General features: G+C 35.2%; 1 protein-coding gene across 11 annotated transcripts in view; it reads left to right on the forward strand.

The window, feature by feature from the left end:
• Positions 1-25,255, forward strand: part of Acap2 (ArfGAP with coiled-coil, ankyrin repeat and PH domains 2) — a 108,547-nt gene that overhangs the window by 27,241 nt on the left and 56,051 nt on the right. For 10 of the 11 annotated variants that reach the window (XR_012447984.1, XR_012447985.1, XM_074073477.1 and 7 more), the window contains exons 3-6: positions 4,194-4,313; positions 5,087-5,140; positions 21,994-22,052; positions 24,232-24,415. Coding sequence is in view for 9 of the 11 variants with exons in the window: in XM_074073477.1 (XP_073929578.1) it covers positions 4,194-4,313; positions 5,087-5,140; positions 21,994-22,052; positions 24,232-24,415 (417 nt within the window). In the remaining 2 variants the exon portion in view is untranslated. Of the gene's footprint in view, positions 1-3,057; positions 3,082-4,193; positions 4,314-5,086; positions 5,141-21,993; positions 22,053-24,231; positions 24,416-25,255 lie in introns of those variants that run through there. The other variant, XM_074073484.1, reaches the window with a different exon arrangement.

Here is a 25,255-nt window from a genome sequence, read left to right on the forward strand (position 1 = left end):
TTCCATCCTCTGGCAGCAAAATATATTTTCTGTGTGAATTTGCCTGTTCTAGACATTTCATGTAAATGGAATGATAGGCTGCTTTCACTTAGTGTCTTTTTTTTTTTTTTGAGCCAGGATCTCACTGTGTAGCCCCCAGGTTGGCCTTGAACTTATGATCCTGCCTTAGCCTCCCAAGTGCTAGGACTATAGGCATGTGTCACAGGCCTGGAAAAATAATGTTTTTAAAGTTCATTAGTGTTATAGCATGCATTTGTATTTTCTTTTTATGGCTGAATTATACGCTTTGTTTTTTTGGGATACTGGGGTTTGAATTCAGGGCCTGGTATTAGTTAGGAAGTTACTATTCCGCTTGAGCCATGCTCCAGCCCTTTTTTTCTTTCTTTAGTTTATTTTTCAGGTAGGATCTCACTTTTTGCCTGGGGCAGGATGACCTTTCTGCTTGGTGGGAATGTTCTTTAGTTCTTGTTCCTAACTTAGAAATTTAGAATCTGTTCTTATCTTTTTCCTTCCATTCAAGCAATAAAAGTATCTCTTTTCCTATGTAAGCCTTCTCCTTCCTCAGCATTTTGCTTTGGTCACCTTTCCTTTCTCCATCACTTCTTTATCTGAAATAGATAAAGATGCTCAAGTTTGTTTCTTAGTAAATCAAACAAAAGCGAATAACAATAAGAAAATTTCCCCTCTGACAAGGTGTAAAAATCTCTGCTGAGTATCATGTAGCTGTAACAGTTGGTGTCATGATCTCTATGTGAGCTATCTTACCCCTTTACAGAGACCTAATATGATTTGGTGCCACTGTAACGTATCACATAGGAGATAAACTGAAGTTTGTTGAGGTTAAGGTCACCCAGGCCCACTTAAATAGCCATCGTATTTGAACCTAAGCAGACTGCTTTAGCCATGCTATACTATTAATCTCTTTGTCTCTCTGTGTATTTTTCTCTCTTGCTCTCTGGAAACTTTTAATTATTTTTAAATTATTTAATTTGTTGAATAAAATTCAAAGGTGAAAGTGTACCCACTGAAAATTATTCATCTTCTAATCTCTTTGCTAGGGGAATGCATTGGCCTACTTTCTTGTATGTCCTTACAGAAATGTTCTGAGAATGTGAAAGGAGGTGTGTATCTCACTGTCATCACAAATGTTTTTCCAATTCTAACAAAAATATTAGTATTGCTTTACATTTTGATTTTTCTTAATTTATGTTGGATGTTATTATTTGTTATTAATTGTATAGCTGTCCTATCTTCCCTTTTTTTTTGGTGCTGGCACATGTTAAGCACCCCCTTTACTGCTGAGTTATACCCCCATCCCTGTTCCATGTTTTATGACTGAATTTTACTGTATGGCGATAGCAGTTTATCCAGTTGTCTACTGATGAACACTTAAGATCATAATCAATATTTTCCAGTAACTACAATGAATAATTTCAGATACATCATGTTGTTTATGTGCAAATTTGTCTGTATGTTATATTTTTAACAGTAAAATTGCTTTGTTAAAGGGTATGTGTGTTTTAAATTTGGATAACTCTTGCTAAATTGCCTTCCATAGATATGTTATCAATTTATATTCCCAACAGTGATATCTGAGAGTACCTGTTTTTCCATATCTACCCTCTCCAAAAGAACATGTTATTGAACTTTTTGATCTTAGCTGTTTTGTAAAAAAAATGGTAATTTTTATATCTTTTTTTTTTTATTGTTGTGCTGGATAGGGGTGCATTGTGGCATTTACAAAAGTTCTTACACTATATCAAGTATATCATTCTTGAATTCACTTCCTCCACTACTCTCCTTTATCCCTCCTCCCACCATTCCTGGAATAGTTTCAGTAGGCATCGTTTTTCCATTTACGTACATATATTTTATTTATTTTATTATGAATGAAGTCAAATAATTTTTTCATGCATTTAGGACACATTTGTATATCTTTTTTTTTTTTTGGTCAGACTGGGGTTTGAACTTAGGGATTCTTGCCTGCAAGGCAGGTGCTCTACTGCTTGAGCCATATCTCCAGTTCATTTTGCTCTGGTTATTTTGGAGATGGGGTCTCATGAACTATTTGCCTCAGCTGGCCTCAAACCACAATCCTTCTGATTTCACCCTCCCAAGTATTTAGTATTATAGGCGTGAGCCACCGGCACCCAGCTAAATTTGTGTATCTTTTTTTCTTTTGGAAATTATTTGGTATGTCATCCATTTTTTCCTAACAGATGGTTGGGTTTTCAAAATGATGTGTGTGGTCTTTCTCATGGTAGGGAAATTACTCCTTTACGATTTGTCCCTCATATTATTTTTCCATATTGGAGAATTTGTCTTTTGACTAAATTCTTTTTTTTTCTTAGAGAAATATTTTTATCTAGTTAAACTAATCATTTTCTTTATCCCATGCCTTTTGAACTTTGCATCCTTTTCAGAAATGCTTTTTACACTTTGAAATTGTATAAAAAAGTACTTCCTGTTTTCTCTTAATTTTCCAATTTTTTAAAATGTTTGAATTTTTATTCCATGTAAATTTAATTTGGGAATTTGAAATCAAACTTCTTTCGTTTTACTTTCGCATTCTGATGGCTAATTGATGTCCCTAAATGTCATTTATTAGATACTTTCTGGAACATTACTTTAATCAAATACTTCATATTTATATTTGTTCTTGAGTCTGTACTGTATTTCATTGATCAGTTTGTTTACATTCATCACCAAACTTCAATTGCTGTACTTTTTAAAGGATAATTTTCTCACTTTATTAATTTTTCTCTTCTTGTATGTTGTTTACTGTATGTGAACTTTAGAATTAGTTTTTCTGGTATTATGTAAATAGCAAACCATTTTAAAGACTTATCTCTGCTACCATTTTTCATAGTGGTTTTTGTGGAACACTGGTCTTGGGAATGCTTCCTCTAAAGAGAATTCTATGGTCCAATATTTTTGGGAAATGCTGCATATTATATCTCCTCTATTGAATGTACATTAATATATCAAAAACTCTTGGTTGTGATGTAGCTCAGTGGCAGAACAGTTGCCTGGCATGTGTGAAGCCTGGGGTTTCATCCCCAGCAATGGAAAAAATAAAAGGTAAATAAAAAATAAAACTCTTAAAAGTTTAACAATATCCTATGCTACTTTTTCTAGGAATCCTCTGTAATCTTCATAGTCTGGATCAGGTGTTCTTCTTTGTTTGCTCATGCATGGCCTCATCATAGCATTTGTGTTTGTGCTCTGTGGAATTTATCTGCTTGTCTACTAGTTGGAATCTGAGCTCCTTGAGAGCAGAGTGTTAAGTTTAACTTGTGTTCCTGTAGGCCTTAGGGCAGTAGTTTTAAGTTATCCTCTTGAGATCCTTTAGGGGTTTTCCAAAGATCTTGTGGATCTTTGTTCTCTTCTTTGAGTCCCTCCTTTTTTAGTACCCTTTTCTTCTTCAAGAGTGGCTTCAGTTTGTTTTTAGTATTTGACATTCATCCAAGATTTTGTTTAAAGACTATGTTCTGTGTTTGAATGAAAGAAAGCAGGAAAGGAAAGAGAGAGGGAGGGAATAAAGAAGGAATGATAGGAAGTAAGGGAGATGAAAAGAAAGATGAGGGAGGTAGAAGGAGATGGAGAGAAAGAGAGGCGTGTTCAGTCCTGAGGCTTAGCACAATGACTAGAACAGTGGCATTGGAGAAATATTTTTTTTTAGTAGTGGTTCATTAATCAATTCAATTATGTACTTGTGGTGGGATGATACCGAAATGGGAAGTATTGAGTAATCACCATAGCAGTTTGTTTACCTTTTCTCCAGCGAACTAGGGTTTTAAAAATTTATCTTTTCATCATACTGCTTGCTCATAGAGGCACCTTCCTCCTCCTCTACCATTGAGCTACATCTCCATCCTCTTTTCTAGGAGATACTTAATACATTGTTATGGATTTAATTTACGAGATTGAATTTAACTTGATAAAATGATTTTTTTGTTGTTATCAGACAACTTCTGGGTCCTAAAAGGTCAACTTTTTGTAACAACTCTCCTATGAATTTACTTTATAAGCCAAAGGGAAAATTTTTTCAATTAGTCTGTTAGGAATTTATAGAGGAAATATAATTTATTTTGACTAGGTTAGCCCTTGTGGTGACTGCTAACACTTGTTCTACTGAATAACTTGTAAAATTATTTCCAACCTACCTAATGTAATTTTTTTTTCTTTTTCAGCTTGTGAAGCTTTGTATTGCTATGATTGATACTGGAAAAGCCTTTTGTGTTGCAAATAAGCAGTTCATGAATGGAATTCGAGACTTAGCACAGTATTCTAGTAATGATGCTGTAGTTGAGGTTGGTATTATTAAAATTATGGGTAAAGCAATAAATGTAATGAGACATTTATGCATCCATTTACCTTACTAATAGTTATAATGATATTTAAAATAGAAGTAAAAATGCTACTTTGCCTTAGTGCTATATCATATAATCCTGTTTGCTGTAGAAGATAGACATTAAGGTTGCACTGGTTATATCTAGCATTGCTCTTCTAACCCAGTTTCTCAGGGTTTTGACCAATTTACTAAGTTTGCTTGCTACTAAGTAATCTGAACCATCTGCCAGAGGGCCTGAGTTGGGAGAGCAGGATCAGGACTCCTGTAGCCATTTATAGCGGCAAACATAAATGGGACCTAACTGGTAGCTTTATAGCTTCTAGTCAGCCAGTGTAGCCTGGCTTACTTGGATCCCTTGCTGTATTGTGTAGTGTTATATTTCTTTCATGGTGAATAATAACTGGGGAAAAAATGGTGTGCTGTGATGATTATTTGATCCATAGATGCTAAAGGGGCATGGTATTGACACCTTAAACAATTTTACCTTTGGAGTTATACATGCCATAGGTGGGGCAGAACTAATGTTTTGACTTTCTAGGGTTTTTATGTGCTGCCACAGGTAGACTGGTCTCTTTGCACAGCATGCCTAAAAGCCAGTAGGATTGTCCTTGGAAGTAAATGCTACTGCTTGCGGTAGAACTTGATCTTCCTGTCAGAAATGCTAAAGTAACATTTTTGTGACCTATTTTTAGTGGCTTGTAAATGACTTCATTTTTTTTTGTTCTCTTATAGACAAGTTTGACCAAGTTTTCTGATAGTCTTCAAGAAATGATAAATTTTCACACAGTAAGTGTCAGTAAGTAGGTGTTAATATTTGCCACATTAATATTTTAGAATTTTTCTTGAGTGGGAGTATTTTATGAAAAGAATAAAGTTGAATTTAATGACTTTCATTGGTCTACAAGTTTTTAGTTGAGTTTTTCTAAAATGTACAATGTGTGTGTGTGTGTGTGAGAAAGCCTGTATGTTTTATTTCCCATTCTAATGTAGTAGCGTTAGTATTAGTAAATACCTACTCACTAAAGTCATTTTTTCCTTAAGTTCTTACCTTGCTAGTTTTTAAGCATTTATTTAAGAATAAAAAAGTAAAAGTTACCAGGTGTGTTGGTGCATCTCTATAACCCCAGCAGCACTCAGGAAGTAGAGGCAGGAGGATTGTGAGTTTAAGGATAGAATGGCTGCATAGTGAGACTCTATATCAACCCCCGCCCTCCAAAATTAGTAAAACTGGTTTTAAATTTACCTGTTTCTTCTAAGATACTTATGAGTTTATCTCTCTTAGCTTATTAATTGCCAATATCAAAATGCTATAATCATTGACCTATGTATATGTGATCTTAAGATTTGAGGGTATTTATTATCCTTTAAGAACTCTTAGAATGGCATAAAATTCCTTTATAAATTTACCAAAAATATGGTAGCTTATAAGTTATATGTTTCATATATATATATATATATATATGAATGTATATATATATATATTTTTTTAAATTCAACTGTGCCAAGTACCATGGCTACATCTGTGGCCCCAGCTACTCAAGAGGTTGAGGATTGTGGTTTGAGGCTATCTAGGAAAAAAGTTAGTGAGACTCCTGCCCCAGTCAATAAGCTGGCATGATGATACACACCTGTTATCCCAGCAGTGTGGAAGGCATAGTTGGTAGGATTATGGTCTGAGGCCAGCTGTAGGTAAACAGTGAGACCTTACCTGAAAAATAACAAAAGCACAAAAGGGCTGAGGGTTTGGCTTAAGTGGTAGAGTGCCTACCTAGGAAGAAGGAGGCACTGAGTTTAAACCCCAGAACTGCAAAAAAAAGTAACTGATATAGCTGTCATAAATTTTGAAGCACTTAATAATTGTTACAAGAATATTAATATATATTCTTACTAGATCCATGTATATCACCCTATACCAATATTAACTCAAAATGGATCAAGGATCTTAATATCAGACCACAAACTCTGAAGCTGATACAGAAAAGAGTAGGAAATACTCTGGAATTAGTAGGTATAGGTAAGAACTTTCTCAATGGAACCCCAGCAGCACAGCAACTAAGAGATAGCATAGATAAAGGGACTTCATAAAACTAAAAAGCTTCTGCTCAACATAGAAATGGTCTCTAAACTGAAGAGAACACCCACAGAGTGGGAGAAAATATTTGCCAGCTACACATCAGACAAAGGACTGATAACCAGAATATATAGGAAACTTAAAAAACTAAATTCTCCCAAAACTAATGAACCAATAAAGAAATGGGCAAGTGAACTAAACAGAACTTTCTCAAAAGAAGAAATTCAAATGGCCAAAAAACACATGAAAAAATGCTCACCATCTCTAGCAATAAAGGAAATGCAAATTAAAATCACACTAAGATTCCATCTCACCCCTGTTAGAATAGCCATCATCAGCAATACCACCAACAACAGGTGTTGGCGAGGATGCGTGGGAAAAAGGAACCCTCTTACACTGTTGGTGGGAATGTAAACTAGTACAACCACTCTGGAAAAAAATTTGGAGGCTACTGAAAAAGCTAAACATTGATCTACCATTTGATCCAGCAATACCACTCTTGGGGATATACCCAAAAGACTGTCACACAGGTTACTCCAAGGGAACCTGCACACCCATGTTTATTGCGGCACTATTCACAACAGCCAAGTTATGGAAACAGCCAAGATGCCCTACTACTGATGAATGGATCAAGAAAATGTGGTATCTATACACAATGGAATTTTATGTAGCCATGAAGAAGAACGAAATGTTATCATTCGCTGATAAATGGATGGAATTGGAGAACATCATTCTGAATGAGGTTAGCCTGGCCCAAAAGACCAAAAATCGTATGTTCTCCCTCATATGCGGAGTATTAGATCAATGGCAAACACAACAAGGGGATTGAACTTTGATCACAAGATAAAAGCAAGAGCATACAAGGGAGATGTGAGGATAGGTAAGACACCTAAAAAATTAGTTAGCATTTGTTGCCCTTAACGCAGAGAAACTAAAGCAGATACCTTAAAAGCAACTGAGGCCAATAGGAGAAGGGGACCAGGAACTAGAGAAAAGTTTAGATCAAGAAGAATTAACCTAGAAGGTAACACACACGCACAGGAAATTAATGTGAGTCAACTCCCTGTATAGCTATCCTTATCTCAACTAGCAAAAACCCTTGTTCCTTCCTATTATTGCTTATATTCTCTCTCCAACAAAATTAGAGTTAAGGGCAAAATAGTTTCTGCCGGGTATCAAGGGGTGGTGTGGGTAAGGGAGAGGGTGGGGGCAAGGGGGAGAAATGACCCAAACATTGTATGCACATATGAATAAAAAAAAGTATTAATATATATTCTGTATAAAATCTATTAATTTTTGGTTCTTAGTGAATTCGATCTTAAAATTTTTTTTGTTGGTCAACATAGTATGGATGGTGTTATATGACAATATTTATTTTGATTGTAGTTCAAATTTTATCTGTCCCCAAATTGATATATATAAGTATCTGCTTGAGTGTCTCTTTCACTTCTCTATATCTAAGTGGAATTGCTAGATCATGGGGGCAATTCTGTGTTTACCTTTTGAAGAACAATTAAACTGCTTTCCTTTATTTTAACTTTAGTTTCTTTTTAATTCTAACCATTTTAGTAAGGTTAAAAGATAATTTTATTCTGATTATGATTTACCTTTCCCTAATGATGAATGCAACTGAGAATCTTTGATGTGCTTATTTTCATTTGTCTATCTTCTTCTGCCACTAAAATTGTTATTTATTGAAGTCCTTTGTCCATTTTTATTTATTTAAATTTATTTTTGTTCTTTTGGTTGGACTGATCTGATTTTGAGCTCAGAGCTTTGCTGCTTGCAGAGCAGGCACACTACTGCTTGAGTCACCCCTTTAGTCAGCAATTATTATGGTTATTAAGAAGTAGTTTTTTTGGTTTGGGTTTTTTTTTTTTTTTGCCCATTTTTAAATTGGTGTTTCTTGTTGTAGAGTTGTATGTGTAAAATCCTTCTATCTTCTAACTAAATCCTTATTAATATATGATATGCAAGTATCATTAATATATGTTACATATATTAATAGCTACATATTAGATTTATATAAGGTATTTAGATTTACTTTTCACGTTTTGTTTTTGGTGCTGGAAATTGAACCCAGGGTCTCATGCAGGCTAAGCATGTGCTCTACTACTGAGTGACATTTGCAGCCTTTTCTTTTTACTTTTTTTGATGGTATCCTTTGATGCACAAAAATTTTAAATTTTCAGGAAGTCTAAAGTACAGTTTTTCAGTTTTTTCATATGTTGACTGTACCTTTACCATCATATCTAAGAGAATCTATTTCCAAATCCAAGGTCTTGAAGACTTACTCCTAATTTTTCTTCTAAGAGCCTTCTGGTTTTAACTCTCATATTTTATAGCAGTTTGACCACTGTTACTCATTTATTGACTTACTTTTATTTTTTTTTTGCCTTTTGTTGAAATTAGAGGCTAGTGTCTGGTACATTTGATTTCTCTGAAAATTAAATGGCTTTTTGGATTTAAACTTCTTCAACATGTAATATAGTAAAAATTAAATTTTTGGTATGTTACTGATTTTAAATGAACATAATAGTTAAATGTTTTCTCCACAATATCCTTTGAAATATTTCCTTCTCATATTTTTTAAAACAGTAAGTCTTACTGCTTTATGTAAGAATACCTTTCTCTTTGATTTTGTTTTATATATGAAAATTTATGACCCAAATTAACTTTTAGTCAATGAATTGTTAATTATATGTTGGAAGCTTTTCTGACGAGAAGTCTTACTTCAAGGTATTTTATAAATCTCTGTCTTAGAGTAGATCTTTAAAAGATACATATGAAGTATTTGCTTCAAGGGATAGAGATTTTTTTTTTTGAGGTTGTCCTTTTAATGCTAGTGCTCTTGATATACACCTATTTTCCTGAGACGTGTGCAGATTCCAGTAGTGTGTGTTTTCCTTTCTAAAATTGCAAGCAATCAGTGTTTCTTAACTTTAACATTGTAAAAAGAACATAGGATATAGATAGAGACAACTTAAATTGAGTGAAGGCCCCACTGTTACTAGCTGTAGAATTTTGGTGCATTTACTTAATCATCACTTTCACATTTCAGTGTACTGTTCTGTAACAGGGGAATAATAGAATTTGTCTTGCTATGTCTAAAGTATAAGGAACAAAATCATGTGATTCTCTGGAGAGTCCCCTTAATTGTATTGGTTAGCATCTATTAAGACAACCAGAAACCACTTAGAAATATTTCTAACTGAAAGGTTTTAGTACCGGGAATTGGCTGCAAAAGAATGGGAAGGGTTAGAGATGGAAAGCAGCTATCGCCCCTGAGGCAGGAGGAACAAAAGCCAAAGTGGTGTTACCCAGAGCCCTAAGCACTGCACCATTGAGTGGACTTCCACTGTTACCTAGCCAGGCAGGAAACCTAGAGCTTGCTGCGTGAGTGAAGAACCCATTGTCCCATTGACACTGCCAGATTAGCCACCAGTGCTGCTAAAAGTTGGAGTAACTCATGGTTGTAACTCATGGTTGCAGAACAGAAGCAGGAAAAAAAGTGGCTTCTCCTTTTCTCTGCCTCTTAATTTGGCATTAGTTTCCAATGGCAGTACCTAACCTCTCAGCTTACAAGGGGGCTGGAAAATGTGTTTAACAAACTTCTAGCCTCTGAGAGTTGCAGAAGAGAAGACTATGGGAGAATGAGTGTGAAGATGAGAGCAGTAGGCAAACAACCAGCGCACGAACCTTTAATGGTTATAATTTTGAAACTTTTTTTGACGAGGAAATTATTGTACCACTTAATTTTAACCCTTAAAATTTCTTTTTCATATACTACACATCAGCAAAGTTTCCCCAAGTCCAGCTGTGAATAATTTCTTAGCCACTTCTGCATTTATCTATTACCACACCACCTCTTGTTTAGGTTTCTCCCAAAGCCTTCCAGCTTGTGTCTCTGCTTCTCGTCTTGCAGTGAGTTCTGGAGACAGTAGCCAGAATAACCTTTCAAAATATAAATGAATCCACAGCATCTCTTGCTGCAGTGGCTCCCTTTACACTCAGAATAAAATCCTGCCTGGGACCTGCCAAGTCCTATCTTGTCAAGCTTCTACTATGACTCCCTAGTCTCATCTACACTTGTAGTGGCTGTAGCCACTTGTTGGTCTTCGAACATACTGAACTAATTCTCATCTTAGGGCCTTTGCATTTGCTATCTGTTTGGCATGGAATGTTCTTCCACATGTGTGTGTGGCTAGCTTCCTTTATTTAGGTCACTTCCTCTTAGGCCTTCCTCAGCTACTACATGATCACCTTCTATCACTTTACTCTGCATTTATAAACATACACATATACACACATACAAAATCTATATATATATGTATGTACACGTATACATCTATTCTCAGATACATCTATTTTATTGTCTGTTTTTCTTACTTCCATGACTGCAGGTACTTTGCTGTGTTTATCCCTTTTTTGCCTGGAAGAGTATGTGGTATATAAACAGTTCCTCATGGCAAGATTGATTAGTTAGTCTAAGGTTATGAATTTATGGAAGCTGTTAAATGTTTCAAATCAATAAAAGTATGTTGAATCAAGCAAAACACAAGTAGGTAGTTAAGGATAGTTAATTTTCTTTTACTGTTCCTTGGGCTTGAGAAACTTCAGGTTCTCTGTTGACTATAAAATTCATATTGTTTATAAAAGATTGTTTGTACCCTAAGGGGAGGTTACTGTTTGTCTGTCTGCCTAGAGATGTAAAGGCTATATGTCAGTAAGCTTGTGCATGTTTATGTATACATTTATATGCCTGGAGAACTCTTTGTGTCCATTGCGCACCTTCCTCCCTCCCTCCCTCTCCTTGACAAGGTCTCATTACCATAGCTCAGGCTGGCCTCAAATTCGTGATTGATTTTTTTTCCTTGCCTCAGCCTTCTGAGTGCTGGTATTACAGGCCTGGGTCACCATGCCTGGCTGTCCAGTACCTTTCTAATTTTATTCCTTTATTCGTATGTACATCATCTCAGAAATTTTCCTACTGATAGATATAACAAGGATATCATGAATCCTTGGTTAATTTTCTTCTCTCTTTATTGCTCTGCTGTCTGTGTTATCTGGCCTCTTTGTTTTTCATTAGCCACTACTTAAAATTTTCCCAGGAGTGACTTGCAGTTAGTTGAACAAAATTCTTGTATTTCTTTCCTCATCATATAGTACTGTTATGCTTTAATTAGACTACGGATAGGTGTGATGTCTTTGTTTGCTGTTATATCCCCAGTATTTTCATAATTGTCATCTTGGAGGGGGTCATTTAATTTTTCTAAACTTTATATTCCTCTTCTGTAAAATGAAGGGAATTTAGTAGATGACTTAATTGCTAAAAAAATCAAAAATTATTAAGTATTATTTAAGATTTAAATATGATCTCAGAGCCATTTGTCAAAATATGCAGAAAACCTAGTTATATACAATGCTTTATTTTGGCTAACAGAGTGACTCAACTGGTAAGAGCACCTGTCTAACAAGCATGAGTCCCTGAATTCAAATCCCAGTGCTGCCAAAAAACAAACAAACAAACTTTATTTTAGTAGCATTTCCTACAATGTCATCTTAATTATAAAGCATTTTAGGATAAAGGAAACTTTAGAAAAACTGCTTTTGAAAAGGTAATGAGCAGTGGAACCTGTTTTACGTTCTATAACAGAGCTCATAACAACTTGGGTTTGGTTTATCAATTTGTGTTAGGCTCTGGATATTCAGAGATGTCATTTATGAATAACTTTGTGGATTTAAGTAAATGTTTGAAAATAATAGAACCATTTGGGTTATTAAATTATTTAAAAAATAATTTTTTTGAATTATCTTGTGATTTATTTGCTCTGTAAAAATGAATAGAACTAGCTGGGCATTGGTGGTTCAGGCCTGTAATCCTAGCTAATACTAGCTAAGATCAGGAGGATCTCAGTTTGAGGCCAGGTTGGTCAAAAAAGTTTGCAAAACCACATCTCCATGGAAGAAGCCTGGGTGTAGTAGTGTGTGCCAGTAGGAAGTGTAAAATAAGAGAGTCATAGTCTATGCTGGCTTGAGGAAAAGGAGAAATCCTGTCTCCAAAATAACCAGAATAAAAAGGACTAGAGACATGGCTTAAACAGAGTACCCATCTAGCAAGTGGGAAGCCCTGAGTTCAATCCCCAGTACCACCAAAAAGAAAAAAAAAAAAAAAAAAAAAAAAGACCTATTCCTTTTAGAATGAAAATTTCCTAGAGTTGGTCATGTATGGCACATTCTACTAGATAATTAGGGTTGATTTGAAGACTTGACATGTTTTCCTCAAACTTAGAAGTTTTTAACCCCACACATGACTCAAGGATTCTAATTTGCTGAGGTGTAAGGAACTTAGAATATCTCTTTGATTATTATCTTGCTGGATAAAGCCTTAAAGTTGACTTGCTACCTATATGCTCTGAAAGTGTGTGCCTCTGTTTGTTTTTTTGATTTCCCATGTTAGAGCTGTCTACTCATTCTTCATTCAATAAGTGATTTTAGGTGGCAGGAAAGAGTAGTTTCAGTGCTTCCTAACTTTTCATCCATGGCAGAGACTGAAACTGAAGGTCACATTTGTGTGGGGAACTAAAGAAAATTGGGGAAGGCATGAGGCACCCTGTGGATGGTGGCGAAATTCTTTTGTTTCTCTTTTATAGAACTGTGTTAAAGCATGGTGTTAGGAATATGTATATGTGTGTGTGTGTATATATATACACACACACACATATACATACATACGTATATTCTGATCAATTCTGATCAAGATTTAAAGTTGTGGGCTTAGGGTGTATGTAGCTCAGTGGTGGAGCACTTGGCCTAACATGTATGAGTCCTAGTTTTACTCCCGAGGGGTTAAAGAAAAAAAAAAAAAAAAGAGATAAACTTGCTGATTTTTTTCCACATTCTTGGTTGTTATAAGGAACTTTGTCTGCCTACCTAGGTGTATTACTGAAATCAGAGGAGTACTTACTGCTCCTTTCCTCTGAGTACCAGGAGCTCCTTTCTTATACATAATTAGAATTGAAATAATTCCATCTCTTTAAATCATATTTCAAAGGGCAATCTTTAAATTTTTTTTTTTTTTTTTGTGATGCTGGGGAACAAACCCAGGAGCTCATGCATGCTAGGCAAATGCTCTGGTACTGAGCTAAATTGCTAGCTGTGCAATCCTTCATTAGTGAGGAACTGCTCTTCCTTTCTTCCATTGATAGAAGTAATGCCTAAAGTAACTTGAAGGGATTTGGGATAAGACAATGACAAAGCTTTTTTGGAGGTATACCCAGAAATTGCTGCCCATTTTTTTTTCTTTCCTATTTTTGTTCTTTCATTAACTTAATAATTCTCCTTTTGGTTTCACATGATAGCAGTGACTCACTAGTGAATCATTTTCACCTCCATGTTTCCAACACTTGAACTCACAAAGTTTGTCACTGTATGTTAGTTGTCAAAAAGGTCAAGGACTGCTTGAATAGGTTTATTACATTACAGAATGTCAGTTAAGTAAGTCATCTTTTAAAGGCAATGACTAGCATTAAATCAGTAAATTGAGAATTAGTCCTCCAAAGCTTGTTTGAATTCTATTTATAACTCGTAAACTTTAGCAAAATCTTTCTCTGGAAGCCAGCATATGTTTATATGAAATAGCAGAGAGTGAGAGCCTTATACTATTTCTTTATAAAAAGTTGGTAACGGACGAAACTAAATGTTTTGAATAGTTTGTTTAGATTTATTTAATTTATAATTAATATTTATTGGCACACTTTTACATATCTGCATGCAAACTTTTACATATGGAAGATCCTTGGTGAAATATTTTTACAAAGAAATCTTTTTAAAAGAATACATATACATTTAAATTCTTGCAGTGTTGCTACACATGCTGGGCAAGTGCTGTGCCACTGAGCTATACTCCCAGACCCCACATGCGTCTCTTCCTGTCTTTGTCTTTGCTTTGAGGTGGGGCCTTGCTGTGTGGTTCAGGCTGGTCTTGAGCTTCAGGACTTTTAACTGTTGCTGTTAACTTGAGCACAATTAAAAACATGTGAAATGGCCACTCAGCATGAAAACTTTTTAGCATAGTGGTTCTCAGGGGTTGTAATACTTGCTGAATTCTTTTTGTGGAATGCCATCAAATGCAACTTTTTTTTCTATTGTTCAGATGTGGCACCTTTTCTGTTTCCTTTGCTTCTTTGGAAAGTAACAAAATTCTTGACGTTTTTCTTGCAGGCTGATATATTGTTCAAATTCTGCAATTGTAAGAGGTATTTGGGCTTTAGTTCTTATTGGTAATCATATATCCAGGTGCTTTATCTAATATTATAATGAACCTCATAAAAAGACTTTTTGTTTGCAGGGACTTAAAGAGTACAAGTATATTTTTTTTCTGTCTGAAAGCCATTTTGTGTGTAGAGTTCTATATAAGTTGCTTGGTACCATTGCTTTATTTAATAACTTTTTGATGTAAAAAGAAATTTAGGTTGAGGAAGAGAAATTTGGACTATTGGGTTTATCTACTGAATGAAATGATGTTCAAAATGAATGTTATTAATGGAACATTCATTATGGTGCAAAAAAATAGTAAAATAAATGTTTAAATTTGAAGCACAATAGTATATGTCTTAAGGTTTAGAAATTGATAATGTATATATAGTGTATGTGTATATATATATATAAATTTCCACATTCTTAAGATGTTTTAAATCATATTGAAGCATGATAAAGTTAATTGTTTACTAAATGAAAATATTCATTTTAGTTGGTCCTGTAAATATTACTCATGTGATCATAAAATACAAGTTTCATAAAGTTTGAATCTATAAACACCTATAGTCCATTTAAAATAACTATGTGCATTTAATTTCACCTTCAGAAATAGTTTTTCAGTAATTAAAAATGGAAATAATGCAATCTCATCAAGAGTCTGAAACTAGTAAATATGAAGAAATAACAATTGAAAAAAAAAAACAAATCAATTATATTTTAATAGGAGTATCTAATAATACCAAATAGTGATGTTGCTAAGGCATCAACCATATAGACTTCGCTGTTAGTAGGAAAAGTGATAAAAAATTGTGACAAAGTAATTTAATTTTGGATAATTCAAATGGGAATGCAGGGGAAAGAGGTATATAGTTTTGCCAAAGTAATAATTACAGCATTCAGAAAGTTAACATATGTCATATAAATAGTATCAAAATATTTCCAAAGCTATGAACTTTCATATTGTTATACCAAATAGTTCACAGTTTTAAAAATCATTGTGTATGGCTGTCAACGTCTTATTTACTCTGGCTGTTTAGCAACCATAGCAACACTTGGTGATTTAAAACAAGCACCCTCATTTGTTTGGGCAGGACTTGGAGGGGCCAGCTTCCCTTGGCTCCAGTTGGTGTTGACTGAGTGGTTTGTCTGAGGCTAGAAGAGCCAACATGTCTGGTACCATGGCTAGGATGACTAACATGCCTGGAGTAGGCTGTGTTTCTTTTCACTCCCTAGAGTTTCTCATTTTCTAAGACTTTTTTTTCCCCTGCATTTGGTCTCTCTCCCCAGCAAAGTAGTTAGACTTTTTAAGGTGACAGCTGGTGTTCAAGAGTATGAAACCCTTGGTGCATGGTGTCTTCAGGCGTAGGTCTAAAAGTCACATTGCTTCACTTCCGCTGCATTCTTTTAATCAAAGCAAGATTTAGGGCCAGGGAAAATTTAACATAAGGGAGATAAACTCTACCTCTTGGTGGCATGGACCTGCAGGAATGGGAGAATTACTGGTGGCTATCTATATAGTCTTCCATGTATTTTAACACCTAGTGTATGCCTAAGTTTGCCAAGAGTTGGAAAACTTGGCAGTAGTAATTTGGTCTTCATTCCCAGGGATGAAGATTTTTATTTATGAAGTCCATATTGGAATTCTAGCATTAGGAAATTTAAAAGCTCCCTAGGTGATTGTAATATGTAGTAGAGTTTGAGAACAACTACTGAAGTTTGAGATCAGTTAAAGAGTGGTCCCTTGACCAGAAGCATTAGCATCACCTAGGAACTTGTTGAAACTACAGATTCCCAGAGCCTACTGCATATTTACATAATCAGAAACTCTTAAGGTTGGGAGCCAGCAACCTGTGTTTGAACAGAACTTCAAAATGATTCTGTATCTCTAAAGTTTGAGAACGTCTCTAGAGCAACTATAGCCAAATCCACCCTTTTGTTTTTATTTGTTTTGGTTTTTTTTCCCTGTAAATTTTCATTTGTTTTTGTATTGACTTCAACAGCAGGGTCAAGCAGTTGTGGAACATGCCACATGGCCCACAAGCCTAACATACTTGTTACTAGCTGGCCCTTTATTGAAGTGTGCTGACCTTTGATCTTGAGGACTTCTTAATTTTTGCTCACTTCCAAGGACTGTATCTGCCTAACACCCAACTGAAGAGAGGTCACTTTCAATGTTGGTGAAAACGATTTAGTGATTTAACTGCCTTTGGTGAATTCTTCCCAATAAAGTGTTGGTAGATGAACCAGTTTGCAACCCAGCCTAATTAAAATCAGAATCTTTGGGAATTAAGAACCCAGAGCCAAGAAATTCGTAAGTTTTAAAGCTCCTCAGGTCACCGTGCAATGCATCCCAGTCTGACAACAGTGTATTGCCTTCAGTAAACAAGTGACCTGGAGATTTTGGTAAATGCAGTTTCTGATTCTGCATTTCTAACAAGTTTGGGATGGTTCTAGATATTCTGTATTTCCAACAAGCACTCGATGTAGCTATTGCTCATTCATAGCTAGAGAGCTTGAAAAACTACTGATTCCTCAGTCTTGCCAGACTTTCTATTCATCTCAGCATCCCCTCAGGTTAATTCAATGGGCAACCAATGTGAGAACCATAGGTTTAGAGCAGTTTGTCTCAATCTTTTGTAATAGTATCACCTAGAGATCTTGCTAAAAATACAAAAGGGTCTTGTTCATATCCCACAAGCTTGGGCATTTGTGTTTTCTATTAGATTTTTTTTTTTTTTGAGGCATGGTCTTGCTGTGTAGCCTACACCTCAAACTCTCAATCCTCCTACCTCAGCCTCTCAAGTGCTGGAATTATTGCCATCATGCCATATACTCTATTAACTTTTTATGTGATTTTAATACATCCCTAAGCCAGTGGAAACCATTGCTTGAAGAGGGAGGGAGGAAGAATTTAGAGAAACAAATTAGTACAGGCAGAGGATATAGAAAAAAAAAAAGTGGGCCAAATAATAGCATTCAGTTACTTATTAGAACCTGTTCCTAGTGATTGCAAAGAAGAGTCCTTTTGATTTATTTTAGGGCTTTTTATTACAAATCTAGTGAGATTAACCAAAAGATTGAATGAATCCATAGGATCAGAAGCCATGACTCTGGTCCTTTCTGTTGATTCAGGAAAGGGCAGGAATGATCATGTCACTTAGAATCATCAGAAAGAGACTGCTGTGGTAGCTGAATAATATTTAAGCAGACCACAAAGACTTTAAGCTGTAAAATTGATTCCTAGACACTCACTGGCACCTAAATAAACAATAAGAACTAGAAACCTGGCCAGTACTCCTTATGGTCCATTTTTTCCTACTGAACTTCCTGAAGTGGATGGCTGTCTAGCTACATGGTGCATCCCAACTTTCATCTTTTCTTGAACACAGCAGAGATAATATTGCTATACTGGGTCCATGAATGGAGAATAACCTGAATGTGAACTCTTGATTTTAAAATCACATATTATTCTCTGCACTTTAGATAAGGTCCTTTTATAATTAGCAGGTAGATCCAATGACATTTTGTTGATTGTTTGTCATACATATATTGTTAGCTATAGTACTGTTAATTACCAGAAATGGAAGTGAACCTTAGCTTTTATAGCTGTTTTCTTTTAGCATGTGAGAAGAAATGCTGTGAATTCTGTCTTAGCAGGGTGTAGATTAGTGATTAGGAATTGAGTTGCGATACCAGCAGACTCATGGAGGCAGTTCTGTGCAGCAGTTTAGCAAAGAGAAGAGTGAGCTGTTAGGTAGCTGGATGCCTTGAAATTGGCAAGTAGGAGACAGAGCTTTTGACCAGTTGCCTTTGCATTGACAATATACTTTTTATTCTGATGGCGGTATTAAAAACATATAGGGTGAAGCTGAGCATGTTGGCACATAACTGTAGCCCAGCTACTCAGAAGACCAAGGTGGAGGCATCATTTGAGCTACCCTGGGCAACATAGCAAGGTCCTGTCTGAAAAAATAAAAAGAAAATAGGCTAGATTATTGAATTTCCTGAAATACTTCTCATTCTATTCAAGTGTATATAAAATTTAATTTTGGTAATACTTTATTTTTTATTGAGGTCAAATTTAAATATAATTAAATACAAAATCTTAAGTGCACCATTCAGTGAGTTTTGACAAATGCATACACTTTTATAATTCAAATCCTTTCTAAGATATAGATCATTATCCAGAAATTCATACTTCTTATCAGATAGTCCCAACCCACACACCATATGTGCTGATCTGATTTTCCTTCATAAACTAGTTTGGTTTTTTCTAAAACTTTACACAAATAGAATCCTACAGTATTTGTGTGTGAGTGTGGAGGGGGGAGAGAGCTAAAGAGCGGAGGAGAAGGAAAGAGGGAGGGAGGAGAAAGAGAGAGGGAGAGAGAGAGAGAGGAGTTCTTTCACTTGGAATAAAAATTTTCCAGATTGTCGTTGCTTGTGTCAGTAGTTTTTTCTTTTTAATTCTTCGTAGTGTCATTTGAGGTCAGCACGTGTGTGCTGTATAATGCCATATTCTTGCCTTGTGCTCTACTACGTGGTCAACTTTCACAGATATTTCTGGTACTTCTGAGAAGGAGGGCGTTTCTTTTTGTTACTTTCACATTTGTATCTTCTTTTAATCAAACTATTTAGTCATGTTGTTTGTTTCTTCTTAATTCATTTAAAATATGTTGGTTCATATTTATAATTTTTTTTGTTTGTTTTTGTGTTTCGAGATAGGGTTATCACTGTGTAGCCCAGGCTGGCTTTGAATTCAAAATCTTCCTGCCCCAGACTCCAGAGTGCTGGGATTACAGGCCTGTATCACCACATTTTGTTCTTTCATATTTGAAGTTATTTTTAAATTAAATTAGCAATTAAAAATTTTTGTGCATACAGTTTTATTGGTTTTGACAGATGCATACATTTGGGTTGCCACACCACAGTCATGATGCACGAAAGTACCATTAACCTCTAGAACACCCTCATATGCTTTTCTTTACCCTCATTAGTCAGTGCTTTCTCTTTCCTCTTGCTGCTGCAAATTGTTGATTTGTTTTACATTTCTGTAGTTTTGCCTTTTTCTTAAATGTGATATAAATCATACAGCTTATGAGATTTTTTTGAATATGACTTATTTTAACTAGCAAAATGCACTGAGATTCATCTATGCTGTTATACGTGTTAGTAGTTGTTCCTTTTCAGTACTGAGTATTATTCTATTGTATGAATATTTGTTTCCATTCTGTGCTTGAATAACATTTGTGTTTCCATTTTTGGCAAGTAGGGATGTAACAGCTGTAAATATTTGCTTATAGGTGTTTGTATGAACCTAAGTTTTTATTTCTTTTGGGCAAATACCTGAGGGGTAGGATTGTTAGGTTTTATGTAGCTTTAACTACTAGCTTTAATTTTGTGGGCTGTGGGAGGTTTTAAGCTATAAATTCTATTTCTTTAATTCTGATGAACTTACCAATTTCTTCTTGAGTGAACTTTGGTAGCTTTTGGATTTCAAAGAAAGTGGACATTTCATCTGTTGAATTTATAGGCATACAGTTGTTCCTCAACCCCACAGATTATCCTTTTAGTGTCTGTGGTCAAGCCACATCCCTCCTCCTTAGTATTCAGAATTTGTTTCTTCTTTTTATTTTCTCATCACTTTGGCTGGATGTTTATCAGTTTACAATCGCAAAGAACCTGCTTTTGTTTTATTGATTTTTCTCTGTCAAGTTTATGTTTTCTATTTGGTTGACTTCTCCTTTTGATCTTTATTATTTCTTTTCTTCTGTTGACTTTGAGTTTAACGTTACACAGAAAAATTTCTTTTTCTCTCTAGAAATAAAGTGACAAAATTTGAAACCCTGTTGTAAGTGTAGATTCAGAGAAAATGAAATTGTAATGCTTCTTCTTCTTCTTCTTCTTCTTCTTTTTTTCTCAGTTCTAGGCTTTGAATTCAGGGTCTCTTCCACTCCCAGTCCTTTTTAGCTTTAGACTTTTCAGATAGGATTTTGCTTTTTGCCCAGGGCCAGCCTCAGACCACAGTCCTCCTACCTATGCATCCCACATAGCTAGGATCATAGGTGTGCACCATTACCTACTTATCTGTTGAGATGGGGGTCTCACTAACTTTTGGTTGGATTGACCCAAACTGTGATCCTCCCAAGGCCATCCTCCTGAGTATCTGGAATTACAGGCACCAGTCACCACACCTAGCTACGTTGTTGTTTTGAATATTGTTTTTTCTTTCTGTTCATCTGTTTCAAACTCTGAATGGAGTCATTCTGTAAATTATGAAAGTACTTGGAATTCCCATGACATGTCCTGTGAAATTTATCATACTCAAGCCATCTGTGTTAAGTATGGGATATCACTTAAATGAGACAAAATATTGTCCTCAGGAATAAGATTTTTTTTCTTATTGCTAATCTTAGTTATTCTTTAGCCTGAAGGACTATATAGTGCACACTTCAATTCAAAACCAGTGACACTCAAGCTTGGTTCCAGTAGCATGCATTGTCATCCTAAACTATGTGAGGCTGAGATCCTGAGGGTCACAATTCAGGCCAGCCTGGGCAAACACATTTGTGAGACCCCATCTTAACAGAAAAAAACTGGATGTGGTGGAGCATGCCTGCCATCCCAGCTACAGTGGGAAGCCTAAGATATGAGGATTGTGGTCCAGGCTGGCCTGGACACAAAGTGAGACCTTACCTCCAAAAAATAACTAGACCATAAAAGAACTGGAGGCATGGCTCAGGCAGTTGAGTGCCTGCCTAGCAAGCAGAAAGTCTTGAGTTTAAATTTCACTGCTGCTAACAAATAAAAACAAATGAGCAAACAAACAAAAAAACCCACCCAAAACATATGACATTAAAATCTCTACTTCTTCCCAAATGAGTAACCTTGCCTAAGACTTCAGGCAGTTCTAGAATTGTGTTCATCTGGAATGCTTCCACATATTAGAACAAGAAATATCTGTGGAAGATGATGTGGAATGTGCATTGCTCTTTTAGGTTGTCTTCCAAAGCCTGAATTACAAATAAGGAAATAGGTTGCTTTACTGTTTAAGCATTCTATTTCAGTGTTAAAGCGATTTGTTTCCCTTTGTAAATAGAAGCAAGTTTATTTCTGTGATGGTGAAATTGGCTTAAAGTTGGTTTTAGGTTCTTTTTTAAATATTTATTTTGTAGTTTTTAGTAAGAAGAACTATGGGTGTAATTAGGATTGGAGTATTGATGAAGGGATATGGTAATTATAGAATGATAAGAAAATTATTTTCTTTGTTTACTTTTCTAACCATTCAATGTTGTATTTTATCTTTTAGATCCTGTTTGACCAAACTCAGAGATCAATTAAGGCACAGCTTCAGAATTTTGTTAAGGAGTAAGTCTATTGCATTGAAGACAAAACCAGTTAATGATCACATTTGGGAATTGATGTCTTTTGAAAGAAATGATGGACTATGTATTGCTGAACATATTTGAGTTTTTGTTTGTTTGCTTTGTGAAATATATATTATAGTTTTCCCTAAGTTTCTCTGTAAGGGAATCAGATTTCATGTCTTTCACTGAACCATTTATACCATGAGTATATGTTGAAAATACATAGCTAGGGTTGCTGAAATTTGAAAAAGCTTTTTATAAATAAAAAATATAATAACCTTTCAAAATAAGGAAAAAAAACCAAAGGTAGTTGAAAGTAAGTTTTGTCCAGTCTCAGTGTGGTGTTTGCTTTGAAGAAAAGGTAATGTAATATATGAGAATTGGTCATGGAAGTGCATACTTTTTGTTACATGTAAACTTTTTGTATCAGATTCATCATGTTTTATATGTGAGATAAAATTGAACTAGAATTTTAAAAAGTCTATATTTTCCAGTTCAGAAAGTTTTCCTTTTATATGTTAGTAATTTAGTTTTTATATTGTAACTCTTGACTAAAAATATATAAAATTACAGATAAAATTGATTATGATACAGTATTAAAATAAATTATAGATATTTTAAGCTATAAAGTGTGTCAGGTCTTGTTAATAATGTAATGTATTGCTGATTTTAGTAGGTTAGGTTTTTTCTTTTCAGTGCTAGTAATTGAACACAGGGCTTCACACATGCTGGGCAAGCACTGTGCCACTGTGCTGTACCCCTCACCCAGCAGGTTAGAATTTTTCCTGACTATATTATCTCACAGATTCTTTACAAATGACTTCATAAGAGACTAACACTCAGAATGTCCTCATAGAGTTATGTATGTAAAAATTTATGGTACCTTTCAAAGAATTTAAAGTCTTTCTTAGATATATCTTGTTACAATTAAAAAATGATTAGTTCCTAATAGTAAAAGTAAAGAGATATTATATGATTTACCTAAGGTCATTAGTGCATCAAAGGTTTCACATTTTCAGACTATTCAAAGGAGGGGTATCATTGGTCTTTAGTGGTATAATTCTTTTAGAGAGAGAGAGAGAGAGAGAGAGAGAGTGTGTGTGTGTGTGTGTGTGTGTGTGTGTGTGTGTGTGTTTGGAGACTTATTTATTTTTATTAACACATTGTTGTACTGGTGCTACATTGTGACATTTACAAAAGTTCTTAACAATATATCATAGTTGAGTTCACTGCTCCATCATTCTCCTTTATCTTCTCTTCCCCCATTCCTGGAATAGTTTCAACAGGTGAAACTTATTTTATTCATGCCCTTTGGCCCAGTAATTCACTCTAGCAAGAAATTAAATGTTTTTTAAAGTGGTCTATAGACTGACTACCTGTAGAGATAAAAATACCTCTTAAATTTTCTAGGACTTTTCATGGGAATTTCAAGGACTTTCATAATTTACAGAATGACTTTGAAACTGTGGAATGAACAGGAGGAAAACTAATATTCAGTTAACGAGTTGTAATCTTTGGAAAAGGGCCTTGGAATTTGTATTTTCTACAAGTGTTCTATGGTGATTGTACATATACCACTTTATAAAATTAATTTGACTCTATCCCTGCCCCCCAAATCAACTTAATCTTTCTAGGTTAGTTCACAGTATCAGCTCTGAGCTCTGTGTGTGTTTGTGTGTGTGTATTTTTATATATATGAGCGAGAGAGAGAGAGAGAAAATATTCCTGAACCAAGAATCTGAAATCTAGGTTCCTTTTTTTTTTTTTTTGGCAGTACCAGGGATTGAATTTAGGGGCCTCATGCTTGCTAGCCAGGCATTCTACCACTTGAGCCACTCAGCCAGTCCATTAAAAATCTGGAATCTAAAATGCTCCAAATCTGAACTATGAATCTATTTGAATTCTGGGACTTGGATTTTTGGATTACAGATACATGTGAGCAGGCTGTATAAACATTCCCAAATCCAAACAAAAACTCTAAAACTTGAAACTCTTCTGTTCCCAAGTATTTCTGATAAGGGATACTTAACCTATAATTGGGAAATAATATATATTTGAGTTGGAAGAACTAGTGAATATCAATGCACAATGAAATGAATAGATGGAGAAGCATTACAATTAAACTTGGAAGTTATTTTGTCAAACATTTTGATCAAGAAAATTTTATTTTTTTTTTTTAGAGATCTTAGGAAATTCAAAGATGCCAAGAAACAATTTGAAAAAGTCAGTGAAGAAAAAGAAAATGCATTAGTAAAAAATGCCCAAGTACAAAGAAACAAACAACATGAAGTTGAAGAAGCCACAAATATTCTGACAGCAACAAGAAAATGTTTTCGTCACATAGCCCTTGACTATGTACTACAGGTATATATCTTATAGTATGTTTTCAAACAACTTTTACTGCATAGATGGTTATTTTTGTTTGATTGTACCAAAAAGATTATATAATACTACTTCGAGTTTTAAAGTTAAATATTTCTCTGTCTCTCTCTTTTTTTTTTTTTGTGGTACTAGGGTTTTGAACTCAGGGCCTCATGCTTGCTAGTCAGGTACTCTGTCACCTGAGCCACTCCACCATCCCTCTTTTGTGATGGTTTTTTTCAAGATAGGGTCTTGTGAACTATTTGCTGGGCAGCTGGCTTTGAACCGAGAGCCTTCTGATCTCTGCCTCCTAAGCAGCTAGGATTACAGATGTGAGCCACTGGTGCCTGGTGACTTTTTGTTTTGAGACAGGTTTTCACTATATAACCCACACTGGTCTCAAACTTGTGATCCTTTTTCAGCCTCCTGAGTACTAACTAGGATTACAGGTACACACCACCATGTTCAGTGAAAAGCATGATGTTTTGTGGAAAAATTTTTTACCTATATATATGTTTTTATTTATGCACATAGGAAGGTTTGTGACTGTGTATGCCTTTGGTTCTTTTTTTTTTATTGTTTTATTATTTATATGTACATACAAGGCTTGGGTCATTTCTCCCCCCTGCCCCCACCCCCTCCCTTACCACCCACTCCGCCCCCTCCCTCTCCCCCCCACCCCCTCAATACCCAGAAACTATTTTGCCCTTATCTCTAATTTTGTTGAAGAGAGAGTATAAGCAATAATAGGAAGGAACAAGGGTTTTTGCTGGTTGAGATAAGGATAGCTATACAGGGAGTTGACTCACATTGATTTCCTGTGCATGTGTGTTACCTTCTAGG

The sequence above is a fragment of the Castor canadensis genome, chromosome 5, assembly GCF_047511655.1.
Source record: "Castor canadensis chromosome 5, mCasCan1.hap1v2, whole genome shotgun sequence".
Lineage (NCBI taxonomy): Eukaryota > Metazoa > Chordata > Mammalia > Rodentia > Castoridae > Castor > Castor canadensis.